Source organism: Stylophora pistillata, chromosome 3 (genome assembly GCF_964205215.1).
Source record: "Stylophora pistillata chromosome 3, jaStyPist1.2, whole genome shotgun sequence".
Classification (NCBI taxonomy): domain Eukaryota; kingdom Metazoa; phylum Cnidaria; class Anthozoa; order Scleractinia; family Pocilloporidae; genus Stylophora; species Stylophora pistillata.
Window position 1 is genome coordinate 39,826,831 of NC_142521.1, and position 24,235 is coordinate 39,851,065.

General features: G+C 38.0%; 2 protein-coding genes across 2 annotated transcripts in view; both read left to right on the plus strand.

Moving 5' to 3' along the window:
- Positions 1–24,235, plus strand: part of LOC111319142 (uncharacterized) — a 131,900-nt gene that overhangs the window by 31,203 nt on the left and 76,462 nt on the right. The window contains exons 6-9 of the mRNA XM_088753036.1: positions 1,061–1,084; positions 3,531–3,550; positions 3,647–3,806; positions 4,198–4,370. Coding sequence (XP_088609162.1) covers positions 1,061–1,084; positions 3,531–3,550; positions 3,647–3,806; positions 4,198–4,370 — 377 coding nt within the window. The remainder of the gene's footprint in view (positions 1–1,060; positions 1,085–3,530; positions 3,551–3,646; positions 3,807–4,197; positions 4,371–24,235) is intronic.
- Positions 4,518–14,046, plus strand: LOC148736068 (mucin-like protein). Its single transcript, XM_088755726.1, has 9 exons — positions 4,518–4,546; positions 4,838–4,930; positions 5,501–5,598; positions 5,849–6,082; positions 6,940–7,161; positions 7,299–7,631; positions 8,307–8,561; positions 10,042–10,235; positions 10,936–14,046. The coding sequence occupies exons 1-9, from the start codon at positions 4,518–4,520 to the stop codon at positions 11,047–11,049; spliced, it is 1,572 nt and encodes a 523-aa protein (XP_088611852.1). The 3' UTR covers positions 11,050–14,046.

Sequence of the window (24,235 nt, forward strand, 5' to 3'; positions counted from 1 at the left end):
ACGTTATTTTAATTAGCTTTGGCGCCTCAAAGAATTCACTTACGGTCAGTGGCTCTTAATTTATGGGTTTCCGCCACAGTACTATTCGATACATAGACGTTTTAGGTTACACCAAAGCCATTTCTTTGGAGTCGGGCTCAATAGACAATAAAACAAACAATGAAAAGCAGACGTGCTTACAGTTCTTTTCCTTCGTGACTTAGAATAGTTATTTGCTTACAGTTGTAACAAATTTAAAAGTACACACCTTTAAAAGCAACGCTCAAAGCAAATCTTCCCACTATCTTTTACTCGGTTTACAATTTTGAGATAAGTATCATTACATTACTTACACTTGGTTCTATCTAATACCAACGATATGCTCCTGAAATTATTGTAAAGCTTTCGAAGTTATTACTTTTAGGAACAAAAAGCATAACACACTGTAAGTACTACATCGTATAGGCGGATTCATGCTGACGTCATTGTTTACATTTTTGCTCATTTGCATACGGCTTTGCGTAAAGAAGGAAGCATGTTAGATACAAATTGACTTCAGGCAGCTAAAGAGCTAGAAAACCTCAGTACATGGTGAAATTTTTAGCTTTTTGGGTGTAATATTCAAGGAGAAATAGTCCATCAAAAACTGCAAAATTTCTGGGTGGCAAAAGCGCTAATGAGCTCATACATTCTATGTAAAATTATGAGTTTTTAAACCCGTGTTGCACAAAAAGTATTCAATGCATCAGGCTCGTATTCATTGGCCGAGTTAATCGTACTTTGACGTTTCGATATTCAGAACTGATTTATTTTTAGCTCCATCAGAAACTGAATTGCTTATGCTAATGAGGCAAATATTGTAAACAAGGATTCCCCTATACATAACATAGCTAAGATGCGTTACGTTGCTTTCTTACACGTATCACATCATACACTGCATTACTGTAAGGACGCATCATCTGGTATGTATTTTCAATCCTCATATTCCTCAGATTACATTATGCGGAGCCGTTGACTCTGACATTAGAAATAAGACACTTTGAAACTGATTATCACGTTTCTTTTTAATTTTTTTCTACAGCCACTTCAACTCCAGCTGCCAAAAGTAAGCATTCTCCTATGCCTTTTCAAATGAATTTATCAAATCTAAATCTACTTTCGTCAGAATATCTAAAAGTATTACAATGCCTACACAATAAAACTGATAGAATAAATTAGAACAACCAGTGCATTACCAACAGCCATACCAATGATGGCTTTAAACTCTCATTAGAATTTATTCCTTTACTTGAAGCCAATTGCAGCGAAGGAAATGTAGGTTACGAGTCGAGATTTTTCACTGTTTGAATTGCTTTTTATTTGTTGAGACCTACCAAAATATTGCTACACAGAGGTTACTAATTTCGCTTTAATTATAACATCTGATTTTGCATGGCACCTTCAGTAAAGAAGGAAGTCTGCCTTGTGTACTTTTATCTAGTTGGCTTATACTACAACAATTGTGCAATAACACAGTGTACGGAGAAACTGAGAAAGTGGCTGACAAGGATCTAGTCATCAAATCCACCTTATATAAGAACCATTTTTAGGCTTAAACTAGTTATAGTATTGGGCAAAGGTAATGCAAACGATAATCGCCGAATATCGCAATTATCGCGATATATCGGCGATGTTTTAGCGATATTTCATTCGGAACGATATATCGGCGATATATCGCAGAGCTATTGTTTTAACACCCGCGATATATCGCTGAGCTCCTAGTGAATTATCGTTTTCCTTGCGCGATATATCGTTTCGCTGAGCGATCCGTCGTTTTCCTGAGCGATATATCGTTTGATCTCAGAGATAAATCGTTTGAGCACAGCAATATATTTTTTTGCAGTTCAGCGATATATCGTTTTCGCCTCCCTGATATATCGTTTACATCCGACAAGGTATCACTGCCGTCTAACGATATCTCATTTACACTTAGCGATACATCCTTACAGCTTAGCGATATATCGTTTGCGGTCGGCGAGATATCGCCACCGCCAAGCGTTAGATCGGGTGTGACAACATTTGGGGCAGTTAGCTACGTATGAAGTCGGTTCGCCAATGTCGGAGTTCGCCAATGTCGGTTCGCCAACGCTTATATGTCAGTTCGTCAACTTCAAAAATAATTGTTGAACAGAGGTCTGAAATATATTTACAAATTACCGTAGGAACATTCTTTTATGTGTGATATATTCACAGGTGTTCGTAGGTTAGTATCGTTTGAAATTGTCCGTTGCTCTCCCTAATCTCTCTTCCCCCCACACATCGCAACAAAGTCATACCTAAGCAAACTCCGTTTTCCATCGATGATCGATCGTGTTTGAAAAACTTTTAGAGTGTGAACCGGCTGTAAAACCCCTTAATATAAATAATTGCGTAGTTAATGAGCGGAATGTATTTGTTTGATTACACGCAGAGAAGTGTTGTTCGTTATTCACTTGTTGCAATCGCATAGCAACAAAGTCAAACAAAGCCCGTTGTTCGATCGATGGCCGACCGTGTTTGAAAAAACCTTCCAACCCATCCACGGCTTCTTGCTGTGTAGAGTAAGAATTGCCTTAGAGCCTTTTTATTAAAAATTTGCGTCGTTAAAGAGCTATTTATTCTGTATATTAGTTGACCACGTGAGTAGAAGTATTGTTTATTATTCCCTTGTTGCACTCGCAAAGGAACAAAATCAAACAAAGTCCGTCGATCGATCGATGGGCAATCGTGTTTGAAAAAGCAGCCTTGGATTTTTACCCTGTGGAGCATAAAATGCCCTTATAAGCTGAGCGTAGTTAACTTAAGAGCCATTGAGTCCAAATATATTTGTTGATTGCGCCTGTAGAAGTATTGTTCATTGTTTACTTGTTGCACTCGCATAGCAACAAGGTCAAACAAAGTCCGGTGTTCGATCGACGGCCGACCGAACTTATCCAAAGCTCTTTACCCTTAAGGGTATGAAGTGCACTTAAAACCTTTTACTTAAACATTCGCGTCACTGAAGAGATATATATTCTAAATACATTTGTTTGATTGCGTGCGTGGAAGCGTAGCTATAACTAGCTTCATTCTCTGTTGTGAATTATGCTATATAATAGTAAAGTACGAGAAATTCATTGAATAAGTCACTGATGTACATCTTATTTCATTCATGTTTTAATTCAAAGCAACCCCACTCCCGAGCAACTTGTATCCTTACGGTCCATCTCAGAAAGATAATGAACTTCGTCTTGAAGATACTTCTTTCTACTCCTACTAATGTTTGAGGATCAACACAGATTGGACTGGATTTCCGTTTTTCACAGAAAGGCATTACAAATTATACCTGAGTATAAAACTGTCCTATTAGAAACATTACCGAATTTTTTTTGTTCTTTCTAGTCTTTAATTTCAACTTCAAGATATGGTTATTTTCTAGTACATCATCACAAAATACCTGCATTGTGCATCAAATGCAAATGTGCTACACCTCAGTTAAAGAACAGCCGGTTTTTCGATTCATCTTTTTCATTTTTTTTTTCTTTTTTTGCCAGATGATACTCGACAGCCGAGGGTGAGAGTAATTTACCGAAGTAATACTTATTCTGGTATTTAACTTGCAATGTTATAAACCTGCTCATATCTATCATCCCTTTTCCCCTATTTTTAGATTTGCCGGAATGGTGTCATCCAGTTAAATTATGAGTGGAGCTGGTGGTGGCCTCGGAAATTTGGTATCTACCGGTGGTTGAGAAGCATGGGTATTATTGTGCCCTTCTGGGCCACAACCGAGACATATTTTTCCTTCAGATACGGTCATTCAAAGGTTTATTATAACATAAAAAAAACCAAAGTAAAGCGCGCGCTCTGATTGGTCAATTTAGCGTCCCTTATTTGCCCATGGGTGTACGCTGTTGACGTGAGCAAATGCAAAGACTATTTTTCCGCGCGCGCTTGTTTTTTCTGGTCACGTAAGATTTGTTAAATAAAAGGGAACTCTTTAGCTACAATGTATCAATGTTATGTTATAAAACAAATGGTAAACACCACACCGTACACTATTGAGTTATGGATGCACTTGGGAGGTTTGCTAAGCACTCAAGAAGCTAGAGTCGCTCTCGGCTATCGCCTCGAGCGACTCTTACGCTTCTTTCGTGCTTAGCAACCTCCCGCGTGCATCCATAACTCAATAGTGTACGCTGTGGTGTTTACCATTTGTTAATTATCAAGTGTACAGCCAAACCAAAGAAGCATCAAATGAAATTCTGGATATGGCTTCAAAGCATGTACATAGCTACTCAGGAGGATTTGGCGACTTTGAGGCCACTTGGGTCCTCGTTGTGACTTGGGAAAATCTCTGTCCATACGTGTACCAAAATGTAAGATGTCCTCGAGTAAGCATTTTACACTTTATTTGTAAATATTATAACGCAAAGATAACAGTAACTTAACGACAGATAATTACTAAGATCAATTTTACTTTACAGTGTTTGAGTTGTTGGTTAGACGACCTTGTCAAATCCTAGCATCAGGAAACAATTATGTGTGGCTCAAAATATACAATTCTGAAGTATTTCTGCAAATTTTATCCATTTCCAGAGGAACACACTCCAAGTTATATCAAACGCCTTCATTTACATTACACTATGGTCATTTGTATCACTTCTTACTGTTTCAAATTGGCGCTCTTTCCAATTCTTCCTATTCAACATCCTTACTTTTTGTCACGGATCTCCAATGTAGAAATATGTCATAGTTTGCTATGGAAGTGAGCACATCACCTAAGAGCCAGAGATTCCTGAAACCGTGAAAACAATTGAGTAAAAAAGGTAACATTAAGTTTCTTATTGACCATTTGCAGGAATTACTACCGATACTGGACCAACTACTATGGTCTTCCTGTAGCCGGCTGGAATGCAGGGAACGATGGCAAAGATTATATCAATATGAAAGGGTAAGATAAATAAAACTTGAATAGAAACTGGTTAATTTTGTATTCAATGTTAAAGTGCTGAATATCCGAAAAAATCTCTATCAGCCAATGGCGTATGAAAACACAAAGAACACCGGCTGATTGCCTAAAATCATTCACCATTATTTAATAATATTTACACCTATCTTGTTGCTAAGTTTTCACCAACCAGTTAATCTATATAAGAACAATTAAATAGGCGATTCTGTTGAGATCTTGAGCTAATGCATTTCGTTTTGTTCCAAGTTTTCCCCGACCGCGGCATCAAACATTCGCTGACTATGCCGTAGATCGGCGAAAGCTTGGAACAAAAATGTAATGCAATAGCTCAAGGCCTCAAACGAATCGTCCATTTAATCGACATCCTACTGGAGGAAAACTTCAAACGTTTAATAAGATTGAATTTATTTGCTATCGATTTCTTTTCGCGAGAGATCATTCCGGAATCACCTTAATCAACTGTCAACCAATAAAAATCTCGAGGTTATAATTTGATTGATAAAAATGACGATAACGAAAGGAGGTTTTTGAGGTAAATGTTTCTGATCGTAGTTCTGGCACATTTGGAATGTATTATCTCGATAAGAAGGAAGGAAACACAGGTTTGCTGGGAAGATACTTTTGGAGAATTGAAGACAGCGATGGACAAGGTACACTGAAGAAATGCTTTAGTTGGGTCATTCTTAACGAATGTTCGGGATTCCTTTACTGGTATGACCGACTCATAAAATCAAACCGGGAAATGGCCTGCCCCTGTACTGCTTGGCAGGCATGGTTTGATCGGGGACGATTCAGATGGAATTGGTGGAACTCATGGCTAGACTGGTGTTTTCAGTCCAGGCGATCCAGGTTCCTTTTTCTCTACATCAGGAGTACTGGACTAGTAGGTGTTCGGATGAGACAACAGTGCTGTTACTCCACGCAATGGGAAGACTGGGCCTCCCTCAAGCAGGGCCCTCCTGACGGTGGACGAGTACAAGTGCCGAGTTTTCTATTACTGGTACAATAAGGTTCAAACCTTTTACACAGACGAACAGGCTTACCAGTATTGCTGTGTAGATCTACCTTTCTGCAATTTGTTCTATACTTATCGTCCGTCTGACAGCTGCTCACTGTATAGGCCTCCAATTAGACGTGAGCTTTACATAATATTTACTTATTGATTGGGTGTCGTCGGGCCGGACGGGAAAATATTTGGCTTCAGATCATTACGCACAGACCGGCCGACCGGCCTGCTCAAACTTAGTCAATAAACATTTATACACGACGATTAAGTGTTGAGAATTTCGACCTAAATACGAAGCGATAGACGGATACACGCTGACACACGAGCAGTCATTTATTTTTTCGAGTCAGAACAAGAAACTTCAAATTTCTTTAAAAACGTAATGGTTTTTCTCTATTTTTCTTAAGTTTTTGCAACAAAGCGTAGTCAGGGCAGCAGGGCCGGTCGGCTTTTTCAGTCCGGACCGGCTCACGTCAACCTGTCTGGCCCTGCACACGTCAGCTTTCGCTATGGCTTTCTATGGGATTGCGCAGGCGGGGTCGGACGGATCATGCTATGATGTTAGTTATATTATAGATGAACCAAGTCATGTTGTAGCATCTCGTGCCATTTCATTTGAATATTGTCAGGTTATTTCCTGCTTTCTTGGTTTAATTACCTTTCGTAAATGTAATCTCCTGTAAATGCTTTCTTGGTTTAATTACCTTTCGTAAATGTAATCTCCTGTAAATGCTTTCTTGGTTTAATTACCTTTCGTAAATGTAATCTCCTGTAAATGCTTTCTTGGTTTAATTACCTTTCGTAACTGTAATCTCCTGTAAATGCTTTCTTGGTTTAATTATCTTTCTGAAATGTTGGATATTAGAGAGTTTTCTAGAAAGAACGTTATAAACTGTTACTCTTGAGCTCAAACCAATTACTCTTTATAGTTCAGATTCTTTGCAATATTAAGCCAACTCAGAGGAATGTTTCTCTTTTGATACAGGATGGTTCTGGGGTGATCCTCATATCAAGTCACTGGATGGTGGTAACTACACTTTTAACGGCCTTGGTGAATACACTATGATCGATGCACAAAACGGAGCATTTCAACTTCAGGCCAGAACAAAACTTGCTCAGGGAAATTCAACCACAGCAACCATATTTTCAGCAGGAGCTGCGAAAGAAGAAAATTCGAGCACCATTGAGGTTCGAGCGAAGGACGGAGGTGAGCAGGCTATGAAGAGCTTGTTATGTAGGAAAAGGAAATTAAACCTCTTTCAAATAAATTAATTTTTATCAGATACACCTAGTTTTGCAGATTAGAGTCAATACAGTCTAACCCCTGCTACTTGATATTGTTAGGTGGTTTCAACATAATGATAGACGGTGCGCCTTACCTTGGCTATAGCAACTTAACAAATCGAACTGTGGAGGTTGGTGGAAATCTTTCGGTCTCAATACCAGAGGAAAACTGTTTCCAAGTTTCTTTTCCGTCGACATCGTCTGTGCAGTTCTGTGAGAAGAAGGAAATGATGTCGTTCGTTGTAACACTTGCTGATATCTTAAAAAACGCCACGAAAGGTTTGTTGGGAACGTGGAACGATGACCCTTACGATGACTTCACATTGCCTGATGGGATGGTTTTGTCATCTTCGTCATCATTAAAAGAGATTCACTACGGATTTGGGGTCCTATGTAAGTAGAATACTACTTATTAACTTCATTGCAACAAAAATATGAGGAATAGATAGCAAGTGCCAAGGATTAAGGATTAACCCTGTGCTGCGTATGATCGTCACTTGTTTTTGTGTTGTCGTGTCGCAGCTAAGGACCAGGCTCTTTAAAAGAGAATTTGCAACTGGAGGAGACACCAGTCTCACAAAACATAAATGATTACCGGTGAACCTTTGGGGAAAGCTTAAGAAATGTTGAGGGTAACCACGAACGGACCACAATCTCATTAAGGAGGAGAGACGAGATCTCTGAGATCTCTGGTTGTTTGATAAACTGTAAATTTGGATAAGGCCCCGGCAATATGGGCAACTTAGCTCAAGGGAAGACTAACCCTTCCACATGCATTCGCCACTCTTAGGAAAAGTTTCTAGCACATTTTGAAACACAAAACTTTCCGCTAATAGCAACCCTACATTCACCAAGTTGTATAGTTAAAAGTGAGTACGTTTAGCGGTAAAATTAAGAAACAGAGGAGAAGTCAAAATTAAAAGTTTGCTACATTTGTCCAAAAGGCGGACAAAAGTGTGATATATTTTTGTTTCCGTTTTAACTTGACTCGTCTTACCTTTACATAATCTCGTATCATGTAAATTTGCCTCACCAATTCTAGCCTTACTTAATGTTAATATCTTTTAGGGAAAATCAACCAATTCCAGTCTCTTTTCACTTATGCTGATAATGAAAGCGTGGCCAATTATTCGTATCCTGTTTTTGAGCCCATGTTTGTTGATAACATCACGTGGCATAACGACAGCTTCAGAAAAAAAGCTGAAGCAGAATGCGGCGATGATCATGAGTGCCTGTTCGACGTGGCTTCCACCAACGACTTGTCTGTGGGCCTGGTGACCAAAGGTATAAGTGTCCAGCTGGTGAATGAGTCGAACACACTGGGTAAGAAAATGTCGATTTAATCATTGAAGTTTTCTTACATTTAATTTTTTTTTCTCTTCGACTTACTGCGTGGCTTGACCTGCTCTCTTTAATGCAAACAATTTTAAAAGACTGGCTCCCATACGCAAAAACGACAATCGTTTGCAAGAGCAACAGAGCTGACTTAATTCTGCACATGTCGCAAATACATCGGTATATCTCAATCAATAAGGTGGTAACTTTGAAACTGTTGAAGGCCTTTTAAAATATCGATTAGTTGAAACGCCTATTAAGCGAACTATCGTTGAGGAACCCCCAGTGTATCGACGTTATGATAGCCCAGTCTACACAAAATGCATTTACGCAATCGAATAAAACAGTTTCCCGCCAAACTTCAAATATGCTAGGACAAAAAAAGTGTGCAAAATATATTTCGTGCCCCTGTTGAGAGACGGTCTGTCGCAAACGGTTTTAGCTTAACCTCTCCGCTTGTGTCTTCACCTCGAGAAAAAAATGGCACCCATTTAAAATTTTTTGAAAAATTCAAGCCCTTTTAGTCTAGTATTGCTAAAGTTCAAGCCCTTTTAGTCTAGTATTGCTAAATTTCAAGCCCTTTTAGTCTAGTATTGCTAAAATTCAAGCCCTTTTAGTCTAGTATTGCTAAAATTCAAGCCCTTTTAGTCTAGTATTGCTAAAATTCAAGCCCTTTTAGTCAAGTATTGCTAAAATTCAAGCCCTTTTAGTCTAGTATTGCTAAAATTCAAGCCCTTTTAGTCTATTATTGCTAAAATTCAAGCCCTTTTAGTCTATTATTGCTAAAATTCAAGCCCTTTTAGTCTAGTATTGCTAAAATTCAAGCCCTTTTAGTCTAGTATTGCTAAAATTCAAGCCCTTTTAGTCTATTATTGCTAAAATTCAAGCCCTTTTAGTCTAGTATTGCTAAAATTCAAACCCTTTTAGTCTAGTATTGCTAAATTTCAAGCCCTTTTAGTCTATTATTGCTAAATTTCAAGCCCTTTTAGTCTAGTATTGCTAAAATTCAAGCCCTTTTAGTCTAGTATTGCTATGATTTCACGCAGGGTCCAGGTTTGTGACACGGGCAGATGTTTTGTAGCTTGTTACCAGGAGCATACTTGAAAAAATGCGTTGGACTGACCTGATAAATATGTTTCGATACCAGAGTAGTTGTGTAAGCAGGAAGAAGTCGTCAAATAAAGCAATTTATTTCAAACTCCAAACATAACAAACCAAGACGGCCGCTACAGGAAAAAAAAAGTATCCTCAACGGCAAATCCACAATAGGGCGGGAAAACGAGTGGTATTTGAACAAATCCTTCTTTAACAACACATGTGATTAGAAAACACGAATAGATGTATATGTATTAAACATAAGACGCTTTGGCGATGTTCAGACGACTCCGACTCTACCGCTGTTCAACTTAAATAATACCAGCTTTAATCTCTTGAGATCAGCACATTTCTTTTTTTCCTATCTTTGCAGACAACTTCCCGCCTAAAATAGTAAACGGTTCAAATGTAATAAATGCCATACTTAATGAAACAGTTGAGCTGAATATTGCAGCTGTGGACGAGGGCACTATCACGTTTCAAGTGATTAACAAACCTGTAGGAGCCTCTTGGAACCAAACTGGAAACATGCTGTCGTTTTATTGGCCTGTAGCGTCATCACAAAAGGTAAATTCATTGATTGAAAACCCCTTCTGTTCAATATGTCCACGCACTATCTTTATTGCCATTAGGTCCCGTAACCATGCCCACCTACAGTGCAGTCGGCTTGAAGATTTAAAAAAAGAAATATATGAATCACTTCTGTAATTTTAGCAAACTGTCGTTATGCACCATAGTCTTCAGAGCAAGTTATGATTAATCATCAAAATTCATCCAGGACTATGATTAGTCCAGAAAACGCACGCAACCCTTTGTGCAGTTAAGGATTTACTTGGATAGTTTGTAACTATCCAAATTAATCTTTATTTGGATAGTTTTAAAAAATTAAAGAATAATGGCTTGACTGAGCAATGCCTAATTATAACCGACTAGCTTTGTTGTTAGTAGGTAGGAGGACTACATGCTTGTCCAATTTTTGAATAAATTGAATTAGAAAAATTCCTCTGAGAGCTAAATTGGACTCAGCCTATGGCCTCGTCCAATTTTGGTTGTCTACAGAATTTTTCTTCATCCTGTTATTTCCAAATTGGACAGCATGTAGTCCATATACATATCGGGAAATTCTTCCTGTGAAATAAAATTACCTATTAGCTCAACAAGCAAAAGCAATAAAGGGTGAAAAATTACGATTTAGATTTGCTTAACAAGAGTGATACTGGCTAAACGAGAAAGGGAAAAATTATCCAAAGAATATTTTTCTTTGTAGTTCAATATGACCTTTGTTACTACCGATGACAAAGGCGCAAGCGCCAGTTGGAGTCCAACCGTTAGAATGTGCGCCTGCCAACATGACGGTCAGTGCGTGGAACCCGAAGAGTAATTCTTTGCTGGAACGCTAAGTTATTTAGTATCAGGCATTTCTCATCATACAGACTCTCAACTTAAGCTTACTGCGGCATCTGGAGCGAGCGAGCGATCGAGCTGAGCAATAAATCTATTGGAAGAAATTCTTTTATAACCTCAATAACTGTCACGCAAATATCAAATTCACCGATGAATTTGAAGAGAACAGTACAATCCCTTTCTTGGACATCCTCATCAAACGACACGATCACACTTTCTCGACATCTATTTACCGAAAGAAGACATTTACCGGCCTGTACACAAAATGGGATTCCTTCACACCTAAAAAATACAAAGTAAACCTCGTCAGCACACTCACTTTTCGTAGCTTTCGCATCTGTTCGTCACCTTCTCTTTTGCGATCCTGTCTGGGTGAACTGAGGAAATTGTTGCTACAGAATGGTTATCCTGCTGGAGTTGTAAATTACAGCATCAATGATGTTTTGAGCAGACAGCAAAACAGACCAATTGATCCAACCACCTCAGCTCTCAAAAAGAAAACAGTCTTAGTTTTACCTTTTTTAGGGATGCAAAGTAAAATTGTTACCAAACCACTTAAGACCTGTATTAAAAAATTTTATGAATAAAGGCTGAAAGTTTCTAAATAAACTGTGCTGCTGCGTCGGTGGGGGTAACAAGGTAATTTGGTTATATCAACTAAGTTGAAATTGTAAATTGGCCACCGTAACGAATAAAAAAGCTGACGTTTCGAGCGTTAGCTGTTCGTCAGAGCGAAGGGCTAACGCTCGAAAGGGCTAACGCTCAGATGAAGGGCTAACGCTCGAAACGTCAGCTTTTTTATTCGTTACGGTGGCCTATTTACAATTTCAACTTAGTTGATATAACCAAATAAATTTTATGGTTGCATTGATCTTATTGTGATTTTTCAGAGCGCTAGCGCTTATCGCATCAAGTCCTTCTTTCCGTGCAAATACAAGATCATCCATTCCCAAATGTCAAAGGCTGTTTGTAAGGCTAGCTGTTGGGACTGCCCGGAGTTTTGCATTAGAAAAACAAAACGTGGATTGCATGAAAGGAAAATTGAACATTTTAATTTAAAGGACGCACAAGTGCCCGTCACGTCAACTAGTCACAACATGAAATAAGACCACTTTGAGATATTAGCAAAAGGTCGTCCTGATACTCATTAGAGAGATTTAGCAAGAAGACGGGAACGTCAGTTGACAACGGCGCGCGCAGCAAAAATACCAGTAAGAAACTGGGTCGAGAACGTCGCCCCGTTATGTTCCAGAAGTGATTTAGCAGTCGTTGCAACCAGACGTCAGCGCAATATCTATTCTTCAATAGCCTAAATTCGGCTTTTCAAAGATCGTCAACACAAATTTTCATTTTCACAAACAGCTTTAAGGACAACGAAACTATCCTCTTTGAGAGTGATGCAACAAGCGCAAACAGAGGATAATTGTAGTTGCATAAAGCTAGATGACTATAATAATATACGAACCACATGGGCGATTAAACTCTATACTTGATCCATTCCAGGTAAGACTCGTGTCTGTTAATTCTTGTATCGAATTTTAGAGCCCATTACATTTTTTTTTTTGCGATTTGTGTTGCTGACTTTTCGTTTCGTGCCATTAGATCTTAGCACTGCTCATCTTTCTTCGCAATTTTACGAAGTGAGATTTGGAAATCATCATCGTTTTTTCCCTTGTTTACTGAATATTTCTATTCATTCATGACGGTACATGTCTTTTGAACATTAAATACTTAGAGGTGCAAAGCATTTTGAAAGGGATTATGGCGAAACCATGTAGAAACCAAGCGACGACCCAACTACAAAGTTGTTTATGAAGAGTTCGTGTTTAACGCTGAAAGAATTCATGCAAGTCACCCATGAAACGGTTAGGCTTATCCTAAGACTTGGTTTCGGTTTTTTGTTTGTTTTCTTTTGTTATGTTTCTTCCTTTTCCGACGAAGTTGTTCAAGACTGAATTATATTACTTGATTTAGAAAGTCGTGTCAAAATAAAATTGATTGTCATTTTGCGTGAGCACGACTTTCTTGATAAAAAAGTGCAAACCCGAGAAAATTCTCATATTCTTTATCTCTGACTTCATTCCACAAAGCATTCATTCATTATCGGTAAAAACAACAACGACAACAAATAAATAAAAAATTTTTACGGTATGTAAGCTTCGTGATAGTTCATTTGATTGACCGCTCCGAAGTTCAACATGCAGCATGGTTATTGATGGCTCGATTTACGATAAAATTCAACAGCATCCAGTTCTTAGAGTTTTCACATAGGCTTAAGGAAATGTATTAAAGAAAAGCCCTTTTATTGTCTAAAGCCTTGCTCATTCAAAAGCAAACTGAGTCTTGAAATCTTGGATCGCTTGCCAACGATTGTGTTCCAGTTTCCTTTCGGGAATCCAGCATATTGAAGCGGCAAGTTTTCAAAACTACACCGATTAAAACAAAGAAAGGTACCCAATTATCCTGAACAAGAGTTTTGAAATACTTCCAAACAGTATTATCTCGTTTGGATCGATTTACAAGTGCACAATTAACGGAAATCTCAGACGTTCTGATCGCGACGGGAAAACCAGCGAAGTGACGTCCTGAACTTGTTTGGGAGAACGGCAAGACTAACAACGGAAGTCGAATAGTGTCGCGTCCAGACTCTTCCGCGCGCTCTCTCGTTCTGAAATGACGTTCCCGTCCTCTTGCTAAATCTCTCTATTGCAAGATAAAGGGGACTCTATTAATTCAAGAACTTAAACCTACTGTAAACGATAATGTCAGCAGCGATAAGCTTTATCTGTATAAGTTGGCATCTTTATATATGAAAATTTTTTGTCTTCTCAACTTTTGTTCGTTGTTTTGTTAATTAGTTACTTATCTTAAATTTAAACTTAGTCACCACGTGTGTTATTAACTGTCACTTCTGAAGATGTATGTCGAAACATACGAAACGTCAAGAAAAGTTTACTAATCTTGTTTTCCAACATGCGTTTTGCAGTCATGTTTGTAACTGCAGTTTGTGTGCTATTTCTTATCAAGCGACGATGGCCAAAGAGAAAGAATTTTCTTCTTGCAGCCGGATCTTTGTCCGGTTCGTGAGACTACGTTAGGAACTTTATGTTTGTGTACTTACATATTACTTCATAAGTTTAGAGACAAAACAATCTTCTTCCTCTTGTACTCCGCTATTACGGACACCAAATCTCCCCCCCCCCCACCCCAAGGGTGTCCACAATTGCGGGAGTCGACTTAACACCTAAATTGGAAAATTCGCGTCAAATGAAATTGACATGATCCACTCAAACGGTACGGAATAGAGTGCGAAATTCTTTGAGGCATATTAAGAGGCAGTCTCTGAAAAAGCAGTATCATCAAGCACGGAAAGCTTAAAAGTGCTCAATTCAGGCGTCAACCATGGATTGCAGACGTAATTTTTGTAAATAATTAAGTCTGCTTTTTGTGCATTGTTGTGTGGAATTTTCCAAAATGTGTATATTAATGTTAACTTGACCGGCTGTACTAGAAAATCCCGAAACCTCAACATATTTTTATATTTCCATACTCCTCTACCCTATTTTAGTTAGTCTGAATAAAAATATCATTGGGAAGAAGTTTGAATTTAGCGCTGAACCGGGATAAAACTTGCATAATTACGGTCATATGGGAGACAAAACAAATTCCTCAAACAAGATATTTGTGGAACGATGAATAATTCAATTTGTGCCATTTGTGAAGATCTCACGTAGAGATGAAATAAACAATGTTTTTTTAATATAAGAGAAACTCGATTTTTCTTTTGTGAAGATCGGCGCTGTTAAAAACGGGCCTTTGAGCGCTGAAGCGATTTTCGTTCGGAAAAAAGTTAGTGTACAATATTTCGAAAACCCAAGGTGGTTCCGAATACTTTTAGACTTAGACCATGGTCAAAGTTTGAAAGAAATCGACTTTTTGAACCGAAGCTATCGGACCGCTTTTACAGGGACTGCCTCTTAAGTATAACTGGGACTTAACAAAGTCTGCAGTTTGACAAACGTCCATACAAACAAAAGTTGTTAGCTTAAAGTTTTAAGATATGAAACTAATTCTGCCAAATCAGAGGGCGAGATAAGAATGCTAAAGAGAAAAGAAAAGGAAAGAAAATAAGAGGGAGAAAGATTTGGAGCAACAAGTTTTTTTTCAGAGGAATGTGATGAAAAATCAAGAACTTCCTCTCCCCGCCCCGTCCATCAGAGGTCCCTTTTCGAAAGGGCCATTTTTAGCTTCCTGAGTTTCTTAACCCTTATCACGCTGACTTCGAGCTCTGGTTACAGTCCCTCAAATTGAATTTATTTTGCGCAAAGCATCTACACACGACAGGTGTTCTTTTTACCAGCACTGAAAGCTTAATTTTACCCACAAATCCGCAAAAACTTTATATCAATTTAAAGCATTAAAAATTTCCTTTTCGATAATGTTATTAAATATTTGGAGCATAAAAATTGCTTTCAAAATTTAGCTGAGATAACGTTCTTGGAAAAACTTGACAAACATTACACGTTAATAAAGAGCAGCCCTTATTTCTTACCCAGATCTTCATCGGCCAAGCGGTTGTAACCTTCCGCTGCAGTTTCACGGTAGGATCTAGAATGGCAACCAGAGTTCAGCCTTGGCTAAAAAATTTCTGTAACTGTGGCAGCATTTTTTATCAATAGTTGCAAGTCTGCTTATTTCTCAAGTCATTACATAATCAGCTCCTTTTTGTTCTTCGACAGGGTTGCTCATAATACGGATGTTACGTGGTTTCTACATACCGATACCAATATTGCCCGCTCATTGACCAGAACATTACGAATTCATCATCTGGGACTCCAAGCATGCGTGATGCACTAAAGTCAAGGCAAGCCAACCGAGTTATTCCAGAAGACTATGAAAAGGATGACACCCCCTCCTCACCCACCCATCCCCCACTCCCACCCTTTCCAAGAATCTGCGGGCAATAAGTTGTCAGCAAAATCACTTCTCCTACCTTGATGCTTCATTGACCTGAAAACGTGAGGTAAAACCTAGTTAGGGCGAGGAGGAGACAGGTTAACGTGATGGAAGAATGCTGAATGATGACAGGCGAATTTGTGATGGTAAGATTTTCTGTTGTTTAACTCCTGAAGCTTCATTTCTAGACTAGAATTTAGGTGGTTGTGGCTCAGTTACCTTTGAAATGGAAATCGATAGCAACTTTTTGTTCCCTTATTTTGGTGGTAGGTTTTACTAATCATCGTTGTAGTTTTATTTCTTGAAATGATGGAATTGATCAGTGTAAGAGTGAATTCACTTACAGACAGATGCCATAGAGTTAAAACTGTTTATGAGACGATCCCAATGATTTGGGAAGTGTGTAAGGTTGTGAACATGTTTGTTTCTAGGGAAGCAGCGGTGAAGCAACCTTGCTTTACTAATTATTAGCTGGACAGAACGGTAACCTTTTGTTTATCTGTCAAAAGAGAGTTAATGGTAAATCGTTCGCAGTGTTTTCTTGTAGCAAGGAATTTATAGAGAGTAGCAGAACGAAGGATTTATAGACTTATTTACTACAACGCATTCAGTGCTATAATATACACACGTGCCTGTTTTACGGCCATGTGTTACCCTTTGGAACAGCACATACATTAATGCCGTTTGCACTTTTCATCAGCTGGCAGCAAAATTTAATTTTTTAAAATCATATTGTAAAAAAAAAACCTCTTGGAGCTGGGGGCTAGTCTTTGAAATTGTTCTATTTTTCTGCGTTTTTACGAAACGAACTATTTCAAACAAAATACGACAACTGTGCTGAAGTGATGAAGAAAAATTGCAGGTGAGTCACTTATCATATAAATTCATCGTACACTTTCAATATCTACCTAAGTTTGGAGAAGAACGAGACAGCCCATACGCCACACCTACCTGAAGCATCAATCTCAACAGGATACAGAAAGCAGGACGCTGTTCAGTTTTTACTTGCAAGTTGGAAGAGTAAACCTCGTATTCAACAGGGACATCTTGGGTTAAAATGATATGGAAAACATGATGCATATAAAGCTATTCTAAGGCACCTTACACGAGTGCTAAGCTTTTCCTTGCGCCTTTAAAGCACCGTGCGCGCAGATCAAGAATTTTCACGGGAATAGGACAGCAAAGTGTTATAATTCAACTTGCGAGCGATTAATTGGCCAGACGTTCTCCAACTAGTGAGATTCTCATATTTGACTGACCAAAAGTTTCAATTCTTGTTTTTCCGTTTAACTTTTTCCAAAACAATTTCACATTTTTTCGTCATTTTATTATCGGGCTCTTAACATCTTTCTTCTTCTGTTTACACACAGCAGGTTTGACATTAATTACGAGTTTAGTTAATAAATTTACATGCATTTACGTACAGCAACATTTCAATGCCTTCCCTCGTTTTTCAACAACGACATTGATTGATGTCCTTCTTTGTATACTAAGATACTCGCCAAACATTAGATAAATTCATTTATTAGACATCTCGTTTATAAGGATCTGGATATCAACAATGCTATGGGTCCTTTGTGAGCTTTCTTTGGGCTGCAATACAATTTTATTTATATTTGCGCTGTTTGATCGAGCTGAATTTTCTCGTCTTTATTTTCTTGCATCAATTTTTCAAATCTATCAACTGTATCAAAAGCAGGAAAATCACGTTTTGCCTGATCAAGTTAACCTTTGGTGGTATATAAATTCAAGATATAAATTCTCACAACATCCTTTTCCTTAGTTTTCCCAAGATTTTTTCATGTATACGGTACAACCAGAATTGTATTCTCCAACGTGAATGTCTCACTTACCCGTCTACCCAAGCTCCTGCAGCACAAAGCACTTCAGCAGGTATCATGGGAACAAACCTTGAAATTTTCATTAATGTCGTCTGATGAATCAACAGGCCAAAGCTAGCCTCACTGTGTAACAGTCCTTGTCACACCGATTCAAGGCACGTCTATGTGATTGGCAACAAGTGCATGACTGTCCCAAAAGAAACGTACCCTTAGACGGCTCTTGACACTCTTAATAAAGTTTAACTACTACTACTACTATATACTACTACTACTACTACTACTACTACTACTACTACTACGACTACTATCCTTTCTGCACAATCATCAAATTTTACTGTCTCTGCTTCCATCTACAGGTAAGAACCTATTCTGTCATCACGAAAAAAACCGTTTCACCCCTGTTTAAGATAAACAAATGAAGAAAAGACCATAGCGCTCTTCAAAAAAATTAGTGTCATTAGATTAAACATAATGCAGAAAACAAAGTAAATATAAACAACAACAAACATATGAAACATATGTATGTTTCATATGTTTGTTGTAAAAAAAGTAAAAAAAAGTAAATATACTTTTGCCAAAAAAATTGAAAACAAATTAATGAACAGAACGTTACCTTCGCATTATAAGGTTGTCATTACCTGTTCTAGTATTTATGGCAATAAATTAGCATAGTATATGCCGAGATAACAGGGTTTTCCTATCATGCAGAGTCCAATCTCTCCACTATATCCTCTCTTTCGCAGCTGTCAACGTCGTCCTTTCGAAGAATGTTTCAATTTCTAAAAGTCCAACTCAAAGCCATGTTCAAAAAACACAACTGTCCCCTCAAGCCTCTCTGCATCAACGCTTCCGAGTATGTCCAGTCAGCAGATCACTGGATCGCTTAGTGCCACACAGATAAAATATACATCGCCACCAACGGCTTCATCAACAAGTAAACGCACAGTTGTCTCTTCGCCCGTCAGTAAGAAAATTTTAGCGTCAAAAAATTATATTAGTTCGTAATTGTTTTCTTCCTCCCGGTGAAATTAACTTGATTTCTCTGTAAAGAATACCAAGGTATCTTTTTTAAGATATGATAATTTGCAATAAAGCAAAGATTGACTAATTTCATATACATCATTCAGACCTAGGAAGACGTGATAGGTTTAATAGAGTGAGTCAGTAACAAAGAAAAAAGCAATTGATTGTGTTCCTACGGACTTCCTCGCCTTCGTTTTCAAGAAATTCATTATCAGTTTTACTCCAACAAATGCCTTCACGCGTCTAAATGACATTGCTCTGATGAATTTACTCTCCTTACTCACTCTAGCTGTTCAGAGTCTTGTGATGTCTTTGTCAATCGGTAAGTCACTTTACATTTCTTTCAGTTCTGTTCCAATTTACAAGACGGTCACAATCATGATTCCTTCTGCAAAGAAGCAATTCAAACCCAGATTAACTGAGATCAGACAGAACAGTTTTGCGTGTGGAGAAATATGATAACAGATCATAAAAACGCTATACAGGAGACATGTCGCCTAAGGTATTGTTTCGTGGAATACAGAACAAATTGCAATAGACGATAAGTTTTCTTTTATTTTAAAAATCAATCACTTAAGTTTACCAAAAATGTAGGTTTAAAGGAAAATAGGTCCGCAACAGCTACCGAGTCACCACCAACCCGACTAGTTGAACAAGGCAGCAATGGTTGGAAATGGGCTTTGATTTTTGCGATTTAGTGGTCATCGTCATAATTGTTGGAATTACATATTGGTAAGATACCGTCTGTGTCTATCTAAAGGAATCCATTTATTTACCTATTTACGTCTTAAAAACTAAAGATTCTGACTTCTTTTTCTGTAATGAACTGTTATCAACCTGCGAAGGTTACTTCGTATCTTTTTTGGCCTCAGTTGCCTAGTGAAGGCCAATTCGCAACTTGAATACGATTTATTGCACCCATACTTCTGGAAACAAATGCCCTCTTAAATTTTCCTTTCTCCCTAATCATGCGGTTTCGTTAGCTCATTTGGTGGTAGCACCTGAGAGGCTTAGGCTACCTACCTTCTAGCCCTTAATTTCTTTTCTCAAACCTCCTCCACTGCGTAGACGGTCGTTCTAGTTGACCGATGAGGTAGATCACATCTTTTGAAATTTAAGAGGGCATTTGTTTCCAGAGGGCATTTTCCTTTCTCCCTAATCATGCAGTTTCGTTAGCTCATTTGGTGGTAGCACCTGAGAGGCTTAGGCTACCTACCTTCTAGCCCTTAATTTCTTTTCTCAAACCTCCTCCACTGCGTAGACGGTCGTTCTAGTTAACCGATGAGGTAGATCACATCTTTTGAAATTTAAGAGGGCATTTGTTTCCAGAGGGCATTTTCCTTTCTCCCTAATCATGCGGTTTCGTTAGCTCATTTGGTGATAGCGCACAGCTATCTCTTGAGAGGCTTAGGCTACCTACCCTCTAGCCCTTAATTCTTTTCTCAAACTTCTTCCATTACAGGAACGGTAATTCTTGTTAACCGATAAAGATCACTTTTTCTCAAATTTTTTTATACTGTTCACGGTGACCCCGAAAAGTAACCTAGAATAAAAGGCGGGAAACAGCGAGCGATTCTCATTTTTAAGGAAATGGCAAAGGATTTGTAACCCCAGCAGAAAATTAACTTTTGTGATATACCAAACATATCCGAAATGAACATCTGCCAAAACAAAACCTTTTAAAAGCTTTTAGTTGCACAATAATCTTATGTTATCTTTATATTATATATCATTCAACTTCGGGAGTAGTAAAAAGTCCCACGCGAAATCGTCACAAGATACCTACTCTCAAGTAGGCGTAGTCATGAAAAGTCACCATTTGCAGTCAAACGTGGAACATGAAAATTGCTTGGAGAACGTGAGTTAGTCGATGGCACTTAACCTATTACCTTCTGGAGTCTGTGTAGTTTAATTATATAGGGAAATAGTGTAAACTAAGAATTAGTCTTTTCTTAGAACTGTTTTGACTTAATATCCTAACTTGCGATGAAATAAGACCAGAGGTAGTGAAAGGTTGCTAAGAGGATTACTACGTGGGTTTCACAACGATGTGAGAAAGTCAACTTCAGTTGGTTGAATCTCGCTATGTTTTAGCTGGGAATTCCACCAGTAAGGCCCTCTAGTATTCAACAATACACGACTAGAACTCTTATAAAGTTAGATAGTTAGACATGACATAGAAAGTTAGACATAAAGTTTTATTAGTTATGGGCTATAGCTTTTTGGTGTGACGTCATCAGGATTTGAAAGTTTGTAGAGTTTTAAAGCATTCTCCATGATCAATTTTATTTTGATAAGACAGGTACTCATAAAAAATTCATTAATTAATTTTCAATCATTAATAAGAGAGCGATTCTGAGAATCCTTTCAAATAATATCAAAGGGTCAACAAACGCCATCTGAAACATCTGGAGCTCATAAAGAAATCACTTTTGGATCTGTTTGCTATTTCAAAGCTAAGAAATGTTTTCGATCAAAGCGTGTGCTTTGTTCACCTGGGATTGGGAGCTATAGATGACAATTTCAAGTATGTCCTAGGTAGCGTGACGCACTGAAATAACAGCACAGTTGCATTTTTCACGTACATGAGTGCAACATTGCAAAACACAAATGAGCTTGCGGGCTATCAAAATATCGTCTGTCTTGATTTTCTGTGATACTTTTTTCATGTAAATTATCAAAAAGCAATAAGATGATTTCGCGTGTAGTTTTGTGTAAATAAGCACCCGTAAAATTTTCAGAGACTACGGGCTGGTGCTTTGTTGTCTTTGAAAATTTGCTCGTGCTTATTTACACCAAGTTGTACTCGTCATTACTTGTCCAGAAATTAATGATTCATATTTTCGTTCATTTTTTCGCCCCCTTGTAAGAACGTGATTTAAACAATAACAATATATAATAAAGAATTAGTCCCTCGAAGTAAATGGTATAAATGATTTCTGTAGGAATGAAATTTACATGCTTTCTTTCGATAAATAAACTGTGCGCAACGTACTGAGCTTGCCCTTAATTGTATCAGCAAAAAATAGAATGATATCAAGATTTTAATTTATTCGAAGAATGAATTAGAATTTTGCGCCTATGTTAAGATCTGTGCTAACAGTTGGGAGATATTTTAAGTGAAAAACTTTGGATTAGCTTATTCCAAAATGGCGTACGTATTTATTTCTTCAATTCACATGCTTTGCAATTGGCAGGAGTGGAAAGGAACCTTAGCTACATATGAAAGTTGGTAAAAAAGGCTGTGCCCCCATCTAGATAGAACTCTGAAACTAATGGACCGATTTTTACGTCATTCAGATTTATCGAACCATGTAGACGGAGAGCAGTTTTCAATTACAAGTCAACTAACAAGCTCTCGAAAGTAATTTCCCATTTCATTACAATTAAAAATAAACGCAGCAATTAAAAACAGCAGAGAACTTTTAAGCTTCCTTTCTAAATCCCCTATCTACACAGAGATGCCTTCGACCGCTTATTTAATGTTTTAGACTTGAGTTGTTGGTGGCAAAATGCAAATCAAACAAAGATCTTTTATTAAGAAAGGGCGTGAGTTTCTAAAGAAACTGTGGTACTGCGTCGGTGGGGGTAACAAGGTCATTTAGTCTTATCAACCAAGATGATAATGTAAATTGGCCACTGTAAAGGTTTAAAAGCTGACGTTTCGAGCGTTAGCCCCTCGTTCAATCCGCTCTGACGAAGGGCTAACGCTCGAAACGTCTGCTTTTAAACCTCTGCGGTGGCCAGTTCACTTTATCAACTTACAGAAATTACAAAAAATATCTTTTATGGTTGAACTGGCCTTAAATTCCATTTAGCAAAAGTCACCAAAGCAACAATGGATAAGTATCACATTGACTTGTGTAAGATCAAATCGATTTATCATCAAGCGCATATGAGTGAATGTCACAGGTCGTTTTCTTGAAAAACAGAAGCGCATTATTAATCGAAGACCAATTTAACTATGGTAACCATGGTGCGCGTGAAGGCAGGTGGTACAGATAAAATATATAAAAGAGTCCGACCGTCGTTTTCTTGGAAAGAGAATGTGCGTCACTTTTCGAATAATCAATTTACCGTAACCATGGTGCCCCTCAAGGTATAATTTATACGCATGAGTGATATCGATAACTGTAGATCATTAACTACAAACTGCAAGTCAACGATGTCGGGTAGCAGGATTACGTGGGTTTTTTGGTTCCTGTTACTTGTGATCCATATCATCTCCAAAGGTAACTAAAAATGTACTAGTTCTATTTGTGATTTGCAAAAGCATCTTGACATTATCTCGTCCCAACAAAGATTTACCGAAGAAAGTTTTAAGATGACCGTTGCGCTTGAGGACGCCGGCAATCTAGAAATGCCGCAAGCAGAAAGCGGAAAGAACATGTTGTCGCGTCTACGCATTGTTCATAATTTTTTAGGCAGTCCTGCTGAATCTCTTGTCGCCCACTAAGGTTCGGCTTTAGAAAGCTTTCAAATCTGAAGAGTAATCCCCAAAACGAGTTTGAAATAAGGAGCATCTCAGAAACAAGAAACATGGCAGCCAAGTCTCATTAATGAAATCAATCAATTTGTCGCAAGGGAAGAGATTTGTTAAACAATTTAACTATAGAGAATTGCGATAAAATCTAAAAGTTTAAAAAATTAAAAACCATCTTGGTTGAAGAAAAATGCGACGATGTTTCGACGTTCGCGGAACGTCATTATCAAGTCAGTAACGCGTGAAATGAGAACGAATATAAATGTAAAAGAATCCCTAAGAGACACGGATAATAAAATTGAAAATATGTAAATAACAAAGAATTCACACGCAGAGGGTTAGGGATTAGGGTTTAGGGTTAGGGTTTGGGGTTAGGGTTGTGGTTGGGGTTTTGGGGTTAGGGTTAAAATTAAATATTCGTACCGCGCACGTTTACGAGAAGGCTTTTTATGAATAGTTTAAACCTAACGGTCATCCAAGATGGCGCCTAATCCTCCCATTGGGAGTGTCCAAGAGGGCAAACCAATGTACACAATAAAACAAAAAAAACGTACATTTCAATAATAATAAGCTTCATTTTTGTATTCTCATCAGTCTGCATAAAATTCTTGTCTCATCACTCTGTGTAAAATTCTGTGTAAAAAATTATTGGACTCATGCGTAATATAACGTAGGTTCTCTTTCAACAAATGTCGAAAGAGAATATTGCAAAATGTGGTAGTATAATTCTCTGAGTAGTTGACGAAATGCAAAGTTTAATGGGCCTACTAGATATTTATGCTCTTTAGCAAATACTTCTGTCGCCTCCATAACTTCTTTAGACAACGCATATTTAACATAATAATATTCTGGACATGTAA

Coding starts and splice junctions, on each gene's coding strand:
- LOC148736068 (XM_088755726.1), top strand. CDS start 4,518: ATGTGTGGCTCAAAATATACAATTCTGAA. Junction 5,599..5,848: donor TGAAGACAGCGATGGACAAG/GTACACTGAAGA, acceptor TGTTCGGATGAG/ACAACAGTGCTGTTACTCCA. Junction 6,083..6,939: donor GTATAGGCCTCCAATTAGAC/GTGAGCTTTACA, acceptor CTTTTGATACAG/GATGGTTCTGGGGTGATCCT.